This window comes from Hemiscyllium ocellatum, chromosome 7, assembly GCF_020745735.1.
Source record: "Hemiscyllium ocellatum isolate sHemOce1 chromosome 7, sHemOce1.pat.X.cur, whole genome shotgun sequence".
NCBI classification, from domain to species: Eukaryota; Metazoa; Chordata; class Chondrichthyes; order Orectolobiformes; family Hemiscylliidae; genus Hemiscyllium; species Hemiscyllium ocellatum.
In genome coordinates this window covers 68365496-68385078 of record NC_083407.1, presented here as the reverse complement: position 1 = coordinate 68385078, position 19583 = coordinate 68365496, and the positions used below count along the sequence as shown (strand labels likewise).

The window sequence follows — 19583 nt, the reverse complement described above, 5'->3', positions numbered from 1 at the left end:
TTTGAAGTGATCTTACGGTGAAAATCCAAAACGGTATCACCAGAATCGGGACGAGTTCTCATTTTTAATTTATGAAAATGATAAGACTATTATCAAGGTTACATCAAAATAACATGCATTATTAATAAAACTTTCAACAGGACAACTGGAAAAGTCTTTCTGGGTTTGGAGACTGGATGGGGGAGGAATTTCGATAGCGATTTTATTCGAGACCCAAATTGACCGGGAATTGTAAGCAACAATTCAGAAGCAATGCCCGTTTCAAAGTATTAATTCCACCCACAAGCCTCGCCATTGTGTGCACAATTCGTTCAGTGAAAACTTGCGATTCTTCTTTGCTAATCTAAATACTTGATAAGACCCGTTCTACCGTCATTGTACAATCCCTTCCTGATCGCTGGTATGGGGATTTGATGATTCAATTTGCAATTGGAGCAAATGCAGAATAGCATTTAAAAATATACATATATAGCCTGTTTCACACTGATTTGTTGAACTTCAAAATTTGTGGTTTTTTGATGAAATTGAACATCGTAGAAAAATCATGCACACATTTAAAACAATCCTGGTAATATGTGAAAGACAGTCAAGAAATACTTAATTTTGGACAAATATGATCCTCTCCTGTTCGAAAATGCAATTAAAAATAAGTCTGTTCCAATTTATTTAGAGTCGATTTATTCTGTAAAATGATTGCTATATTGCAATCGGATAGCTAGTTTGCTATTTAAAATAGGATACAAATTTTATTTGCATTAAAATAAAACATAATGCAATTAACATTCAAATGTGTAAAATTACCAATATACAGCTCCAAAACTGGGATTCCCCAACTGCTCAAATCTCTATCTTCAATTAATTAATTGTTGCTTCATATCTGACTATACCTGATACAGTGAGGATATTGCGGTCGTATGACTTTGAGTTATTAACACAGAGAATTCCATTCAATTACAAGTCTGAAGTTGTTTCGAAAATCAGAGATGTTTGTATTATCTCAGTGGATTCTCGAACTCGCCACAAAATGCAGAGTGCTATTTTTAGTTTTAAAAATAAACAAGGTCTTTTAATTGTTTGTTCACATTTGAAACACAACGTTTGCATTTTCCCCTCTAATTGTTTCCTGTTTGTTCTTATCAATTTGTCTTTATTGTTTCAGATTGGCCATGCTGTTCATCTCCCTGCGCAAAGGTGGAGATTCGAAATTCCCGATTCTTAAGGTTGAAGTTTATAAGCAACGTGCCCACTGATATTATTGACATTTAAATTGGCGTAATTGCTGATAAAGGAAAAAAATTCGCGAAATGTTGGAAGGTTATTAGGCAACCAAAGATGTTGCTTTCTTCCCCAGCCTTCAAACCAGAGAAAAATAAAATGGAGCCAGAAGTCCACAGTTTGTTGAGTGATTTGTAGTGTTAGAACTTTTATTGTCGGTTTTACGAGATTTGCTGATACACGCGTACAGTAGACCGCAGTTTAACACCAATACTAACTTTTACAGCGTCGGCTTAGCCACACATAAGCCAGGCATGTGATCTCATTAACCAATAGTCACTGGAAAGACTTTTAACTTGGGGCATAGATAAACTAATATTCTAATCATCGACGATATCATTAACTTTTATAACTACATTACGCCATCTTCAGGCTTTTCCGTCCATGTAACTGCCGCGCTGCTGTATGACAGGCCTGAACCTTGTGGCTACAGAGACACAGAAACAAAAATAAAGTGCATCTGATTTCACTGGAAAGTAGCAGCCTAGAAGCAGCCGCAGAAAACTGGCAAGAGGGTAAACCAGTGATCTCTGCTGATGGTCTCGAAATGACCAGATTGATTTTCCTTTACAGCATTTTTGTTGCTTTGGAATACTCGTCGGAAAATGAAACAAGTACACAATTAAATTTAATCAACATTTATTAATTTAATCACATTCGAGCATCTTAAAAAGTGACTATTGCTGCGGAATACCTTGACATTTTTTTTGCTTGTGTTTATAATATGCGTATCAGAGATAAGTAATGGTTGAGAATTTCCAGCCGCAATACACCACCAATTATTTCACACGCACAGTAATTAAGACACATCGTAAGTGCACATTTTTTTCTCTATCATTAAGTGTGTTCGCAATACATTCCGAATTATTCATTCTATTAGGCAGTTCATGTTGTTGGGTATAATCACAAAATGCTAAATAAAATCAACAAACTAAATCAATCACGATACCATCTCATATTATCGACGTATTAAAAAGCAATAAAATCTTTATTCAAAATGGCGATTTCTTCTGTGATTTTGCCACTTGCCACTTATAATAAGGGAAGCCGCACATTTCTATATGATGGCTGATCTGTCAAGGTGTGATTGAAAAGTTCAAAATGATGCACAGAGAATTCATGAGATATAATGTCGAATTAAGGCTCTAAAGAACTTTAAAAAAAACAGGTGGACAGTTTACATTAACCTTGCCATCAATGTGCCGGAGATTCATTCTGTTCACCACTGTTTAACAGTGCAGTTTGGACAAACTGAATGACGTTTTGCTTAGAGGCCAAAGGGGGTAAAGTTACTTGGTCTCTTTTTCTGTTGTCTCCTGCTCAGGCTCTTCCTGTTCTTTTTTGACCTCTTCCTCCTCCTCGTCGTTCCGAGAGCTTGGAAATTTGTCCTTGTTGTTTTCCTTTTTCCACTTCATTCTCCTATTTTGAAACCAAATCTTCACCTGCCTCTCTGTCAGTCCCAGAGCATGTGAAACCTCGATCCTTCGCTTTCGTGTCAGATACGGATTGAACAGAAATTCCTTTTCCAGCTCCAGGGTTTGGAATCGGCTGTAAGTTTGTCTTCCTCTGCGTCTGCCGGGCGCTGCTAAACAACACGAGAATCACAAGAGACAGTAAATATTGGAAAATTGCACACAAGCAAATCATGACAGACTAGCAACAAGAACAACAACAAGCCTGCTTTTGAACGGTAATGCCATACAAAGAAAGTGTTGCTATAAAAGCAGACAAGACTATTACAGACCGCGTTAAAACACGTTGGCGATATAACTGTGCAGTAAAACGTGAGATGGAAGCTAATTCTAATATATCCAACCTTGAGGTCTCATCCAGGGAAACATTTGAGTAGGAGACGAGTTCTGATTTAAGTGTTCTGGTTCTTCGCCAATATTACTGCTAGACGATTTACAGTCAGGATATTGTACCAGATCGGCCTCTTGCTGTGTCGTAAAAATTTGCTGTCTTTGTAAGTTATCGTATCCGTAAAATTTAGAGGGGTCACCATGACACGTAATTCCACAAGGATTCTGTTGAAAGCCAGCATTAGGAAGTGCAGATGTCCCATGATGGTAAAAATCTTGAACTTGAGCTGGGTGCTGGAAGCTTGCGCCGCTGCTGGGACCATAGACGACAGCGTGTCTGCTGGTCACGTCTTGTGGAAACCGGCAGTCGTAGTAAGTGGGACTCAGAGCTTCTCCTGGTTTGTACTTGGAGTAGAATGGATTAACAAAATATGAACTCATCTGTGCAGACTCTAGAATGGCCAATGGATATCAACAAAATAAATGTTAAACAACACTGAAGTGATGTTATTGGGTTCCCCGATCTACACAGTGCTCATGATGGCAATGCAGGTCCTGTATGCACTGATGCCCCGTGGAACATACTCGCTAATACTGTAGGTACACAACTGCCTCACTGCTTTGGCTGCTTCACTTTGAAACCGCAGATCAGTTCTCAGCCAACTGGGAAGATCGTTGACTGCCGTTTACAGTTGCCGCTTTCGCGGGCAATACGTCTGTGCTGGGAAATGATATTTTTTTCTCAAAAAAATGTAGAGGGCATAGAGATCGGAAAAAAAAGATAACATGCGGATTAATATACTGAGCACACTCTCATTACAATTAGGCGGGCCGCATCACAGAAAACATGAAATACGTGCGCCACTCAACTGAAGAGAAATGAAGCTGGCCTGGTTACAGCACAGCAATTAGATTTTAGAGCACAACAAGGTGAGACTGGTCTCAAGGTCAAAACATAGTCAAAAATGAGGGGGTGGAGGTGGTTTGGGGGCTTGGTGTTTGGGGTATGTGTGGGCGGGGGTTTGGCGGGGGAAGCCACAGGGCTAAAAGGCTAAAGTTAGAATTAAGATCAGGGATTATTTTTATTGGCTGTTTCTGTAAATCTTGTTGGATCTGCACCAATCTGTCAATCTGTCCCTCTCCGGCTTGTACTTTTAGATGTTTATTTGTACTTATAATTCTACTTACAGATATACATTCATACTTATGCATATTTATACTTGCAGATTTATATTCATACCTATATGTTTATCATTACACATATATATCCCTACATTTATGCAGTTATCCCTTTATGCCAATAGATATATCTTTATATTTGATAAAGCAGATGTGTCTGTAATTTCCATATGAACGGTTAACACCCTTCTATAATTCTTTATTTTATTGGTGGTATCTGGGAGCAGCTGAACAAAGCGTTCCTTGCTATTAAAAAATGTTCGCGCCATTGATACAGATTATGAAGTCTCCCTTCTCCGAAGAACGTGGAGAAATAGTTACCCTTGCCTCAGAGACATGGGTTCACTTAACTTAAACTTCGAGGTTAATTACTGGCTAATGAAAATCATGCCTGTGAATACAGTTTCCATCATTTCAGCCCTGGCATACGTCATTGCCGAGGAAAAGTAGCTTAGTTCTCCAGGCAAATACAAAGTTTGCAGTGTGAGGTTGATAGTTGATCAAGAACTTAAGCATCGGGAGGAAGAGCAAGCCTGAGATTCTAGGCGTGCAGTGCTCGAACTGGTTAGCTTCAGTTGTTGATGGTTCATGAATAAAAAGAATTCCATTTTCCCCTTTTAAACGACTGTGTTTAAAGTTTAAACGAAAAGAGTCCTTGATCTGCTAAACTTGTATTCACCGGTGAACTTTGTTCCTCACGCTTCGATGGCTGTCTCAACTCGCCAGAATGCTTCAGGGAAATAGCACCAGAAATATCCTTATTGGCTGATGCACAGAAAAATTCTCCTTGCACTGCCATTAATTCAGAATACGTTCATTCAAAATGAGCCCAAAACGTATAGCAACTGTATTCCTCCCAGCAGCCCTTCACTTATTTGTTGAAATCAAAAAGCCAACTAAAAAGTCACAATTTGTACAATTTTAATTTAATTTGACGAATTTATCCATGAATTGCAACTAAAAGCTTCAGGTTTTCTTGTTAAAATTGCATGATAATCACAGATTCTGATCGTATTTATCACTAAAATCTCCGACAAACCCGCACTTTTTAATGAACGGAATATTCTCATTAATCGGTAACGCGATAAATAGATTGAATATCGTGTACGTACTTATACATGGAAATTTACTCTTCGGCCACATCCATCTTGTTGAAATGCTCACCTCATTTGAGCGCATTTACAAGAAGGATAAATGTTATGAGCAGAATCTCTCGCCTCGTCCTTTTTTTTGTAGAAAGCATGCAAATTAATTTACGTGTTGAACAAGATTCTGCAACATAAATTGGAATGTCCACATATACCAATCGCTAATTTCAGTGTGAGTTCTTTAAGCTTCAGTTTACATCCTTTTTGCTGTGTTATCAGAAGGGATTACAAAACGCCTTGTCTAATCGTCACAAAATGCCTCAGAAATCCGAAAGATGAGTTCTCCACGTTGAATTAACTAAATAATTCCGCAGTCATCAACGACAAATGAATGCGTACAGCATTATTCGCAATAAAGCAATGGACAGCGGCGTTCAAGCCTAATATCAAACAGCTAAGTACACGTGCTAATAAAAAAAAGGTAGCAAAGTTTTTTTTGCCGAAATCTTGGAAATATTCTTTGTTGTGGAGATACATCAAAAGTCATTGCTTAGATACAAATGTAGCCTTTGCGCCAGGCCCTCATTTCTTTCTCTGCGAAATATTTTTTTTAAAATGGAGCCAATTTACTCCGGGACATACGGGAGAGTGTTTAACAAATCTGTAACTATTGCAAATAGTTCAAATTGCTCATAATTTATTAAAATGATTCGAACATAATTTTAAAAGAAGCGTTGCAAGGGGAAACTGGTAAAACTGATGGCCAGCGTTTTTTTTAAACGTAGGCCGAATCCCCTTTTCGTTGCTGTTTTGATACTGGGATGCACGAGAAAATGAATCGAAACTTACGCCGTTAAGCTTGAGAATTATACGCTTTCGTAAAATTAGCTGGAAATGCAATCCATTTGAAGTGATATTTCTGTAGTCGCTTGTACAATTTCACTTTTCGTTACCGAATAGTGATGTGTATTAAGCAATGAAAAAGAAAAAAAAACTCTGAAATCCTTCTTCTGGAACCCCACTCCAAAACGTAGATGACTATGATAGTAGCATACAACATCAATCTATTGCCCAAACATCATATTTTATAGTTTAGAGAAATGGGCATCACTGCAACAAAGGAGAATGCAGATGCCAAAATGGTGTGTTCTTGTGAAAGTTATAGTTGCAATCGATGTGAATTTTAATAGAAAATCGTTCACATTCTTCACGCAAGTCGTTTAAAGTCGAAAGTTTCCACTTTGCCTCTATTTTGTAATAAATTTCTAAAATGTTATATGGAATCGTTTATTTTGAATTGATTAAATGCTTACATCCGTTTGATTTAGAGCGTTTGTTTTTTTCTAATTTAAGATTATAATTGTTAAGCTTGTACTTTGAAATTAGTCCAAAAAGCCAGGCTACAGATAGTACCATTATTCACGTTTTCAAAATGTGATCTGACTATGAAAACTTATGACTTTTCTTCTAACCGATTTACTGCGAATCTGTTCTCATTTGCAGTTTTTTACATTGTTACAGTGGAGCGACAGCACCGCCTAGTGGACAATCCCATGAAGTACACGTGAAAACGCATTGAGACTCCTTTGATTTTTCACGGAATCATTCAAGAACTATTTGACATGCTTGTAAAGAAACGAAATACAAAAAGGAGTTCCAGTGAAATCTTAATAAATGCTAAAGGTTGCTTTACATATAATTATTCAGAACCGTCACTGAATTTTGCTTGATGTGTAGTGCACGTTGTAAAACAAATCTCAGCGTCCATGGCTCACCCAGTGAATCTACACGTTTAAAGGTTAGATGATAGTTTGAAACTGCACACTTTTGCTATCGAACAGAAAACAGTTGATCAATTCTATTTTATTTCTTCCTAAAACAAATGTAAGTTATATCAAATTGATTGCAGATATATTAAAGTAGAAAAATATATATTAGATTTTATGATCTGAAAAGAAACTACGTGGCTGGGGGGTTGGGGATGATGGTAGTGTGGTGAGAGAGATGTGTGACTCCACGTGTGTACAGAGACAAAGAAATAAACAGAAGCCACACTACTAACTAATATTAAATATCTGGAAAGATTCAAATTTGTTTCCCAAAGGGCCGAGAAATTATCGTTTGGATGTTGTATGTGATGCTATTGATTTTGTTTAAATTTGTGAATAAATTCACATGCACATGTGTGCAGGGTCAGAAACATTAATTTGGACGTACAAAATTAATAAGTACATTAACGGGCGTGGTGTTCACTTTAGCTTCCACTGTCATTGAACAACCGGACATACACATTAGCGTATAAATCATTTGCATCTTTCAAGAAAATGCTTGGAACATACACATTTTTTTTCTGTCGCTTTCTTTTTCAGTTAATGACCTAAGCCGATAGGTTTCCCCGTCGATGTTATTGTTATTGAACTAGATATGCGGATTAATCGATATATAAGTTTGCCTTATGGTGAAGTCACTGCACTGCCTATATGTATGTTTGGGAATAGATAAGTTTGTCCAAACTCAAGAAACAAAGACGAATTGATTGCCTTCGCTCCTTTGACCAGTATCTGCGTTTTTGTTTGTTATTAACAGCCAAAAACATCTGAATTGGTTGATTTCAAAGAAGTCTGCAATTACATGAAGAAAACTATAAAGTCATTAGGTCAGACGTCTAGCCAGTTGTGGGGTTTATTGTACCCCGTTCCTTCCGGTTCTAAAGTACTGTATGTAGAATTGTGGCAATAGATGGCGTTGTAATTCAACACCTTCTGAGCACTAAAGTTTTCAGAAGATTCTCCAAAAAGAATGAAGGTCTAGTTTTACAAGGACGCGCAATTGTTTTCAGTCTGAAACATTAATGAGATAGTGGCATGAAATAAAGTGTCCTGTGACAACTTAGGTGGATAAACCCGCACTAGGGTTTTGCCAGCAATGTGTGCTTCGTTGTTTATTTTTATATCTTTAACTAAAGCACCCAGTGTATTTGCAACTATGAATCATTCCAACGTGCTATGTGTCGGATACCAACGACAATAATATAAATAACTTATTGTTCCTACAACAGACGATAAACTATCGACATTTTGCGACACAACCGATCGAAAGTAACTTGCTTCGAGCAAATACCAACTCACATACTAAGAAAATAATCGAAGTCTATTGATTAAAAATGTCTTTATTTTACAAAATACTTTGAGTTGCATTTGCTATTGGACTACATGTGACAGTATGCGTTTGGATGATAATTGGTAGTTATTACAATACAGGATTCCGGAATTGTTTTTACAATTTATACCAACCAGGAGTCTTCTTCCTTCACGAGGTCAATACTAGACTGTTGATCAGCTCATTTAAGCAAAATCCCCTTTGGGTCATCATAATCTCAGCATCCATTTAGCAATGCGGCTTTTCGGACAGAAGTGGGGGCAATAGAGTGCGCTTCTGACGGAAGATATGACCTTGCAGTCTGCTTTTAAATGACCAAGAGCTTACAGTCAAAAGAGTTTATCGAATCATAAATGACTTTTGAAACAGTCAGCAAAATTGAAATCTTTGTAATTTTTTATTGTTATCATGACGAGAAAGCGTGAGGTACAAACCAATGGACATGGATGGAACTTTCTGCTTAGCCTTTTGACGTTTGCAGTGCAGCGTCAGATCTGTTATCACATCTAGTGTTAGCTAGTGAAGACGGCAAAGGGTCTGGGAGTAAGCGAAAAGCTACTGTGTTACTATATTTTCTTACATCTTCATTACATTAAATACATTGCATTTTATCCAAGTAAGCACATCTTTACTGAAGGTGACGCAATGCACACAGAATTAAAGCAGATCATGTTCACTTGCTATTAAAATAAGCTTGCTTTAGATTGTCCCAAACGCACAGAAAGATGTCTATGCCTTTTTAAAATTAAAACAACATTTAAACACCTTTCAATTTATTTGTGTTCCTTAGTCAAAGTGCCTCTAGATTAATGACACTTTAGGGTTGTTCGAAAAATGTGCCTTCCCATCATGACCGTGATGGCCTGCTAATTTCACTTGAAATATTTAAAATAAATAGTACATCGGCTCGACACTTTATCAACAGGATGGTAATGTCACTGTACTTGAAAGTAACTGAATGGTGCTCAGCCAGTGACATTTGTATCATATTTGACTGAGTATTTGAATTTAAAAAAATGGAATAGAAAGACAAAGAGTTTGCTTTTTTTATATTTATATCGAAATGATACACTAACTGTACAGCGGAAATACATTTTACAAGATGCACAACCAAAACAAATATTCAAATATGCATATTTTGTTTTTATATAAAACATGTATATTGTAATCATGTCAAAGTTTTTAAAATACGACAGGCAATGTGCTGACTTCAGTTTAAGTTCCGTTTAATGTATCCCAATAGCAGCAAATCAGGAACAGTCTCTGGGTGAATGTCAGTTGTTTAAATACAAGGTTGCTCTGGAGCAGGACAACACTGGGAAACATAAACCGTGCTTCGATTAGGCACCACTAGATAGACAAAACGCTTTTTACACTGTCTGTAGGATTTTCAGACTTATAATTAAGAAGCAGCTGATCGTTCAAGACTCTTCGTTATTTTTCACCTTGTTCATCTTTTTCATTTTCATCCTTCTGTTCTGAAACCAAATCTTTACTTGCCTCTCAGTAAGATTTAAAATTCTAGCAACTTCATAACGCCGGTCTCTGGTGAGATACATATTAAATAAAAACTCTTTTTCTAATTCAAGTGTCTGGTACTTGGTGTAAGGACAACGCTTCTTCCTGGTAGAGCGCGCGTGGATCCAATTTATTGCAGGATGATCTGTAAGGAATGGGAGGGGGAAAAAAGCAAGAACTTAAGCATGAACATCTCCTGAATATTTTCAACGGAATTTTAGACAGCTTAAAGAATGCCCACAATCACAATAATGTTGATCAAATCTGCAGTGCTCTCCCCCACTGGGTGCTTGACAAGTTCAGTGAGATTTAATACACTGAGAAGTTGAGACATTGATTTCAACCTATTTCGGGTCGTGTTGAAATGGATTGTTGTTTAACAGAAAATAATATTTGATGAAAATAATGGAAAAATAAAGTTACAAAAGTTTAATTGGGGGAAAAAAATCTACTTTCGACTTTCAAATTGCCCTATAAAGTGCAACGAGAAGGAATGCATGGTCGTCTTAAAGTCATGTCGGACTCAAATTTGTGTGTAAAAATTCCCTGTAAACAATATAAACTCTTTACTGTGGCTGTGGCTTTTCAGACTAGGGTAAGCGTCTAGACGTTTTTATAGGTTTGTAAAACCATCAGCTTTGCATACTCGGGTCTACAGGTTGGGGTTGTAAATCAAGCTGCAATTTTTGCACTTACTTGGGTCAAGTTGCTGTTGTTTCTCCTCCTTGTGCTCACTGTTGCTCGTAGTCTCGGAGCTGGTGCAGCCAAGCTCCTTGGGAAGCTTCTCCCTGCACTCTGGGTAAGAGCCGCAAGTGAAGTCCGGTAGGCTGAGGGTTTGCAGCTCATAGGAAGAGCACTCAGTCCTCTTGGTTGACAAAGTTTCTGGTTTGATCCCGTAATGCCGGCCATTAGGATGGAATCCGGGGAAGGAGACTGAAGTGGAAATCGGTTCTAACCACGAGCGTACATATCTGCTGTCTCCAGCTGCAAGATGCGATTGATGCATGTAAGGATGATAGATTCCTGCAACGGCGGCAGAGGATTGAGGGTGAACGGGAGACCAGGGATTTGAAAATGCGGTAGACTTGGGGGTAAAACTGCAGGAAGAGAAATCTGAAGTGTCTGCTACACCTGATGGCCTTGAAGCTGTGCCTTGGGCATATCTAGTCGCGTATAAGTCCTCTGTCTCCTGCCCTATTAAAGAATCAACATAATAATTGTGTATAGTGCCACCGGTCGACATTTTAGACTCTCTCGCTTTCATAGAAAAGGTTACACTGGAAAGTGTATCTGATACCTTCACTCAGAACAATCATAGTATTTTGCCGACTACAGTTGCAGCTATTGGTTGCGGGACTCACGTGATTATATTTACTAATAGAGAGAGTAAATCAATCCGCCCATCAGCCTGACCGCAACGGGGCCTAGTCCAGCTTTATACCAAATTGAAAACCATGCACTATGAATGGACAAAACAAAATCACTTGAACAGGATTGTTGGAAATATGCTGCTGGATCCAAAGGAGCAACCTCTCCAAATGCAGTTGAACCAGTTCTGGAGAAACAGGGGGACTACTTTCCCGTCAGCTAATTAATATCTGTCACTCATTTCATAATCAGCAATGCGTAGTCCATGATCTATGTCAAGAGCAGATATCTGTTAGCTTAGTGCAATAAAGCGGCAAGAAAACACCTTCGAGGTACGTTGGTGCTTCTATACTGTATATCCCTATTTAGAAAAGAGCTTGTACAGACCATTGATTGCTTTATCCCATAAAAGGAGTAAACGACATGTTGTAAAATGAAGGATTTGAGCTGCTTGTTTTAAAATCTGGAGTATTGCTGAGTTTATTTTCCTCACTTCGAATTTTCTTCAGCTAGTATTTTATTTTGTTTTAAACATCATTGCATTTGAAGTAAACGGTTCCTCGCCCCTTTATAGTCTGTACTCAGAAGCCATCATAAATGCTTTTATGTCTATCAATAAAAATTTTATGAGGTGCATTTGATTATACATTAATGTGTCTTTAATAAAACAAGCCTCTTTTGGCAGAGTAAAGCACGCTTAACCAAAACTGGACGCCAAAATGTTCCCACAAGGTGCGAGTATTCCCGTCTATAAATATGTTTGCCGTACATGGTCTGTTTACAGCAGACTACTGCACCATGGTACTCCAAAGAGGCGAATGTACCCACAGTTGGGGACTTAAATGCATCCCAGCCCCAGTGCGGTGTTTCAATGCTGGTCCATACAATAGAGAACTGCACTGAGTTTGAAAGAAAAGGTCGAGAAGTTTGAATTGTTTCCGAATTTTAGAATATGATACCCACGAACCAGCTGCAGAGAAATGTCGTTCTTCTTCAGAAAGCACATGCACTGACCGTCGACTCTGATACAAATCAGGCAAACTTTCTTTGTGAGAAAGGGAATAAAGTTTGGATTTTGGTGTTTTTCGTATAGATACATTTCGACTGATCTTTCTTGATCAGATCGAATATTTTTCTTAATAAATGGTCAGTAACTGCGCAGTAATCTTGACATTCACCATGACGAGATTATAGTCATTAATTGTGTCCATCTCACGGACGACTCACAAACTCCATCCTATTAAAACAAACTTTATTTTTATCGCTTCGATTTACTTTCTTGTTTATGGGCAGATACGTTATTATTTGTATTTTCTTCAAGGTGAACAAGAAGAAAACATGCTTAACCGATCATAGTGAATGGTCAAAACGGGGAGATTAGGAAAGTTGAAACATAACGCACAATATGAACCGTTCAACTCAACCTCGCTCTGATATGAACTGTTACACATTACCTTAATGCACTCAAGTCACTTTCGTTAAACAATCTGCTATCTTTGAAGACCTAATTTTCAAGTTTAGTTTGCCAAGTCAGATTTAAGGTTAAATAACTAACAATCTTGCTGAACTTTAGTTAGCACCTTCCTGCTGATCGGATTTTTATTTCGCAAGTTGCTGGTTTTTGGGAAATTGAAGCGACAGGAGCACATTGACGGCAATTGATTTACTTCATTCACAAATATAGCAGTTAGTTTCTTTCACGCTGGAAATTAAGAATAATGGAAGAAATCCAGGCTGCAGTTAGGTGCTGTGCGTGTTAGGCCGACACAACAGCATGGTTTATATTATTACAGATAAGATTATTTCGGTAACGCATAAATAAACTCAATTTTCTACAACCTTCTTGTTTATGAAGTTGACTGATTTATAAGGAATGTCGTCGGAAAGCACTTCCTTTCGTTGATTGCCATTTTACAGCAAGTCAAGTAAAACTTTGTCTTTTGCAGAGTTAATGTGGTTAAGGTGCATTATCAACTATTCGCCCACCTTTACAAATTAACTCGAGTTGAGGGAACTCTTTGCAAGTGAAAGATCAGATAAATAGTACGCCAGTGATAAAGGATTACTTTTCTTGTAAGTTTCCTGTCATGTGATGCAGGAGACAAAACCAAAATGTCATGTTTAAATAATATGAGTATTTGCATGGATCGGGATGCCACTAAACTCCAACTGGGAATTTTCTTTTCCTATTTTTAACTGTTTTCAATGAGAAGTAAGTACTTTCATCAGTTATAGCTTTAAATTGACTCACTCATATTAATTCGCTTAATAAGTACACAGACGGTTGTTCAAATGAATCGGGCAAGCTGTTTTCCCCTGTAGACTAATCTACAGAATTAGAGAGAGAGAAAAAAGCATTCCTGAGGCTGTAGCTAAAAACAAATATTATGCTAAACGATTTCTGCAATGCTTGTTTCTTGATTGTGTAAAAACTATGCATTATTTCAAACTTGGACTTGATTGAGCTGATGATTATGGTTAATTCATTTTGACCTGTTTTCTTAATGTCCCTGTACACTCTGTGATTCCAAATGTGTCACGATTTTCCTTCGGTGTAAAGCATTTGCGACAGACACACGGAATATATATTTTCTTTAACGACTTTATAATGTTTATGACATTATCGAAGTCTTTTGTCATTTTGAGATAACACTAAGTGTGGAGTACTTGTTACTATTGTTTTCGTGTCTTTTTGTCTTCTTCTTAAAGGACAGTCCTGTACAATTATTGATAAAGGGTAGGAACTCGGTAGGCTTTAAAAAGTGCATGCGTAAATGCAGATTTAGCTTGACTTCTGACGCTCTTTATTAATTGGATGGAGCCTTCTCTATAAATAAGTGTATCGAATTAAAACTTTGACTGGCCGTTTTATTCAGTCTACTCTCCTCTCCTAACGCTTAGATTTGTTTCTGTATCTATGAAATTTAGATTAAAGAATGGCGTTGAAGAATGATCACGAAAGTATGCGAAACCCGTCACGTTGCGCGCTAAAAATATCGAAGATCCAACCATGTTACTACAGCTTTTTTTTTATTGCCGGGGGTGACAGTTACAAATGCAGCTGCGCTTCCTAGAAGGACCGAACATTGAATTCATAATGTTTGACCCCTACTGCAACCAAATATCTTCAGTATTCCGTACCGGATAAAATTACCCTTCAGCACAAAAATGATCGTTTGCATGGAACATGTGGGAATCACGAGTCCAAGGTCGCAGTCATAAAAAATATAGTTTTGATCTGATGGTTAGGGTACAACTCAAATAAATGATCAAGCAGATTTGTATTTGTGAATAAAGCGGGTTACTATTCCCGGTAAATATTTCCTCAGAAAACCTTAACAGTGAATGTCATTGATTCAAATTAAGTTAGACACCACTTACTCCTGCCGCAACCGTAGATTTAGCTGCAAACATATAAAAGGAAATGAATGGGTTATTATTGACACACATATCGCCCAAGAGACAAAGTATGAATAAATATGTAACCAAAACACAAATGCTGGAAACATCAGAAATATTCAGCAGGTCAGACAGCATCCGCGGAGGGAAATCGAGCTGAAGTTTCAGTCGTTTTCTGGCATTTTCTGTTTTATTTTAAATTGCCAGTATTCAGCCTTTCATGAAATAAATGTCTGCCTTTTTTTTGGCCAGTTCCTAATTACAGTGTATTCTTTTTTATAAAACTAAAATAGACGTATAAGGACAGAATAAACGATGTTTTGATAAATTGGTATCTACACGTCAGGCTTTGTGGTTTGTCCCACACTAGGCGCACTGCAGAATCTAAATTTGTTGTTTAATTTAGAATCTAGCAATTCAGGGTGAGTCTTCTACTAATTATGGAAACGTAAAGTGATGCTCTGTAGTGTTGGGAAATAGTAATTAATTAATATCTGCATTAGCACCTATATCAATATCTCTATTAATATTTGTACCACGTCGTTGCATTTACTAAACCTTTATCTATTGTAAGAAACACTATGCTTGACGTTGTTAAATCTTTTTGTTGAAGTATCCTCGAATAATTTAACAATTTCGCCTAGGCCATGGACAAAGGCTTCTCAAGTTGTGAAATAGATTGAAGAAATTGAAATCTAATTTAGCATTTATTGTTTATATTTATATATATACATATATACGTGCAACAGACACATGCATATAAATAGACATGAAAATTTGCATCACGACTCCATCACATACTCCAAAAAAGGATTTAAGAATTTCTTCCAGAGACCTCATGAGTTTAACACAGTATTTTGTGGGACCACTGCTTAAGAGTAACCTTAAAATAAACAATTCCAATTGTCTGTGTCTCATACGACTTTTCACGATATTGTCACATCTGATTTGTAATTACTAAATAAATGTCATTTTTCTGTATTTCCTAATTTTGTAAAATGTGATGTTCTGATGTACAGTACACTTTCTCCAAATTACACGAATAATTGTAACATGTCAAATAACTTAAGTTCTACTTACTAAACAAAGTAAGTAGTTTGCCCCATGTTAGACAGAATAATTTCTTAGAAAATATTCTTGTTAAGTAAACGTGCTATTGTACTTTCAAACAACCATAACACTAAAATGGTCAAATCAGAATAGTTGACAATATCCCAGAGTGGAGAAAGAGAAGGATTCCAGTCTCCAGTAAACCATTACAATAGTAAATGTTTGGGATCGCAGTGGAATCGTATTTCACACTCAAGAGAAGGTTAGATTCGTGGTCAGTTCTCGAATTCGAGTTTCCCGGTTCATTTTCTTCAGCTTCATTCTGCGATTTTGAAACCAGATCTTGACTTGTCTGTCGGTCAGATTCACGCTCTTACTTATCTCTAGACGGCGCTCACGAGTCAGATACATATTAAATAAAAACTCTTTTTCTAATTCCAGTGTCTGATATTTTGTATAAGGACATCTCTTCTTCCTCCCACTCTTTGCTGTTAGCCAGTTGCTGATTGGAGTTTTGATCTCTTCTAGCAGAAATAAGAAATAAGAAATGAGATTTTAGCGAACATGTCTTTAACAGAATAATTCAAGCAAAACCCAAACAGTACGGTTGAACATAATCCTGACATCTTAAGTCATACACAGCGCAGCAAACCTCTGCACGTTCTTCGCTTGTTGCCAAATAGAGAAAACAAATAAACACACAATTTGGGGTAATCCAAAGATCGAATCTCTTATTAACGCAAGGAAATTTTCTTTAAAATCCTTTAGATATTGACAAAGATTATTATATCTCAGGTTTTGGGGTAGCTTTCTTTGCGAATTGTAAAATATGTACCAGAGCATTAAAGGTGCACGGAAATCAGACAATTCTTCAGGTACGATGTATGATTAGTAGGCAATACTATTACTTGTGAATGAAATGTAAAGACGTAGGTTAGTTGCACCGACAGGCTTTTCACCAATAAGTCGTTTTTCAACTTCATAACGTAAATTTAATGATTGCAAAATCCTGACAGTACAAACCTATGTGGCTATGACAATAATTCCTGAGGTAAATCTTAGTCTATTAAACATACTATCGCTGCCATTTATCGAGCAGGTTAATTGGAATTTATGATTGTACGTGCTAGCAATATTTCACGTTCTTAGTATGAAACTTCTATCACATCTCATTGTAATATGTTACATATCCAACATAAACTATACCAGGGAAAATGACCGTTCTAACTGCGACTAGCACTTTCCCATCGAATCTTTCCAAGTCAGCAAATGGTGGAAGTAGCTTACTTTTCACAACAGAGTGAGTAAGGCTGGGCTTGCACTGTGGCCCTAAATATAGAAATAGGTATTCTTAATATTTGTAGTTCATGATGCTAAAACTTTCGGGTTGAACCTTAGGAGTGGACTAGGAGACATGGCAACACTAAAATGAAATTATCAAGGTTAGACTGACATCTGTAAATGATTTGTTGGCTTTTGCTACGTCATTAACAATGTAATAGTATTACGGAGCATATTTTCCAACATGTCATAAAATAAAGCTATCCTTTTATACGACATTTATCAGACTTTTTTCTCGTTTGTAATTATAGGTGATCAGAAATACACATAAACCAGTCAAATATACTGCTCTAACAAAGTTATGCATTGCAGTGACTATGTAAGCTTTTGGATCGGCTGTACGATGTTACCATGTTCACAGTCAATGTTTTAAATGCTCACCTTTAGTCTCGTTATCCGACAGTTCCGAGCCAGATTCGGCTTCCTCAACGGGTACACTGGCCTCCACTAAACTCGGCTTTGGTTCAGGAGTTTCCACATAAATCCCCTTAATGGATTCCTGCGCATTTGGCTTCTCGTTTATTTTCCCTTCCATTGGTGACTGGTTGGATACCTGGAGTTTACTGATAAGCCCTAGATTTGACTGCGGCATTACATTTGAACGGATCTCCCCAGCTTGACTATAATCCAGGCTTTTCTCCAATGGATAAGCCTGACAGAGTCTGAAATATCCCGGGATGGGAATCTCAGGATTTTCAATCGAACAGTTTTCGGACACCAGTCTGGGATAGGTAGAGATTGCGGTCGGATTGAGTTTCGCCCGTTTATCTGAATTATACATGCAGCAAGTGCTTTCCTCCTTTATGCTAGCAGGGAAGGAGCACGTGGGCATCTGTGGAGTAACAGGTTGTTCAATTCGGCATGGTCTGGAATGATCAGGCCAGCCATCTACCTGAGATATATACGGATGAACGCTGATGCTCATATTTTGATGGCTAACCTCTCCTCGTTTAGTCATGGTCGGGAGCAGTCCACAGGTCTGCATTCCGTAAGTTCCCATATCCGTGCTCGATGGCATGTACATAGAGCTGCTTGAATAGAAACCGTCACCCCGACACGCACTAATCAGGGAATCTACTAAAAACGAGTTCGTAGCGGGAGAGCTATTGGGGCAGGACATTTTGAAGAGTAATTTGAAGGAGGCAGATGATGTCCTTTGTAAGCTGACATCTCTAACAAAACATTCCCTGTGTAATTGTGGATGCCTCGGTAGAATCACATGACTACTGGGCCAATGGAATTTGAAAATGGCCTTGAAGCACTACCTCCCCGTACATCACATGATCCACAACCGGTTGAATTTGAGCTTAACTGTGGACAACAGCGACACCTACAACAGCATTTCAAAAGCGGCACCCACTCCAGCTCATTTAATCCCCACACCGACCAGGACTCAAACGTTTCATCAAAGCCATTCCTCATATTGTATAATCTTACCTCAAACAACAGTGATGATCGTGCTGCTAAAATCCAATCATTTCGTTTTCGATAAACTGAAAGAAAAGGATAGAAGAAAAAAATCGCTGTAATTTCTGGACTTTGGAAATTAAAACATAGTCCTTGTTTGAAAATGTCGGCGAAATGAAACGTGTACATAGCAGGTTTCTGATCTGATTGTTTTTTGCAGTTTCAGCGAGGCCGGCGGTGCATCAATTGCTTGCATGGTGCATAACACGGCTTTTAGATGTATATAAACCGAGAGACCATGCACCTTGCTCTGATGTGAACCAAACATTTGGTGAAATCAGTGTAAGAATTTTTTTTGTATTTTTTTATCTGCATTCACTGGTCCAACTTTTTCCCGGATAGCATTCAATTATAATTAGTGGAAAACATGAAAAACATTTCGATGTATAATAAAACTAATGTAAGTTCCGAAAATTGACCTTTACCAGCGGCGATAAGAGTCCACATTTGAATTTCCGTAAAACATCTTACGCTCTGTACTTTCCATTAAGGTAGCTAGAGTGCAGGCTTTCAGATGTTGACGCCAAACACTTCTATAATGTAATTGCATTTGAACATTTGCACAGACACCTTCCAACACTGGCTGAGCAAAAATACGATTTGCGATCCTTGCTATTAATTTAGGGGGTATAAATTTAGTCGGTGCTTCTAGTGTTTGGTCTCAACGAGCTTATCCTAAAAATAGATCTTAATTTTCTAATTCTCTCACATGTTTATGCTGAGCTGTTGGTAACTAGATTGGACATGTTCCAACAATCAACAACCAAAACATCGCCAAAAACAACGGAAGGACACACACCGTATTTTCTCCCCAGCGCCAGCAGTGATAGTGCTTGTTATTTTCGGGATTCCTCTTGTTGATGGAGTTGCAGAACTGTGTTAACACCGCTTGCAGCTATTTTTCAGAACTCTCCAACTGGAGAAAATTTGCTGTTTA

General features: G+C 37.7%; 3 protein-coding genes across 3 annotated transcripts; all 3 read right to left on the bottom strand.

The window, feature by feature from the left end:
- Positions 1–2176: 2176 nt before the first annotated feature.
- Positions 2177–3733, bottom strand: LOC132817126 (homeobox protein Hox-D8). Its single transcript, XM_060827320.1, has 2 exons — positions 3092–3733; positions 2177–2860 (listed from the first exon to the last, which is right to left on the bottom strand). The coding sequence occupies exons 1-2, from the start codon at positions 3516–3518 to the stop codon at positions 2565–2567; spliced, it is 723 nt and encodes a 240-aa protein (XP_060683303.1). The 5' UTR covers positions 3519–3733; the 3' UTR covers positions 2177–2564.
- A 6117-nt stretch (positions 3734–9850) lies between these two features.
- On the bottom strand, positions 9851–11285 carry hoxd9a (homeobox D9a). Its single transcript, XM_060827319.1, has 2 exons — positions 10718–11285; positions 9851–10166 (listed from the first exon to the last, which is right to left on the bottom strand). Exons 1-2 carry the CDS (start codon positions 11283–11285, stop codon positions 9925–9927), a joined length of 810 nt encoding a protein of 269 aa, XP_060683302.1. The 3' UTR covers positions 9851–9924.
- A 4805-nt stretch (positions 11286–16090) lies between these two features.
- On the bottom strand, positions 16091–18349 carry hoxd10a (homeobox D10a). Its single transcript, XM_060827947.1, is given in 3 exon segments — positions 16091–16362; positions 17561–18301; positions 18304–18349. Coding segments are annotated over 3 exon segments (1059 nt in total).
- Positions 18350–19583: the final 1234 nt, after the last annotated feature.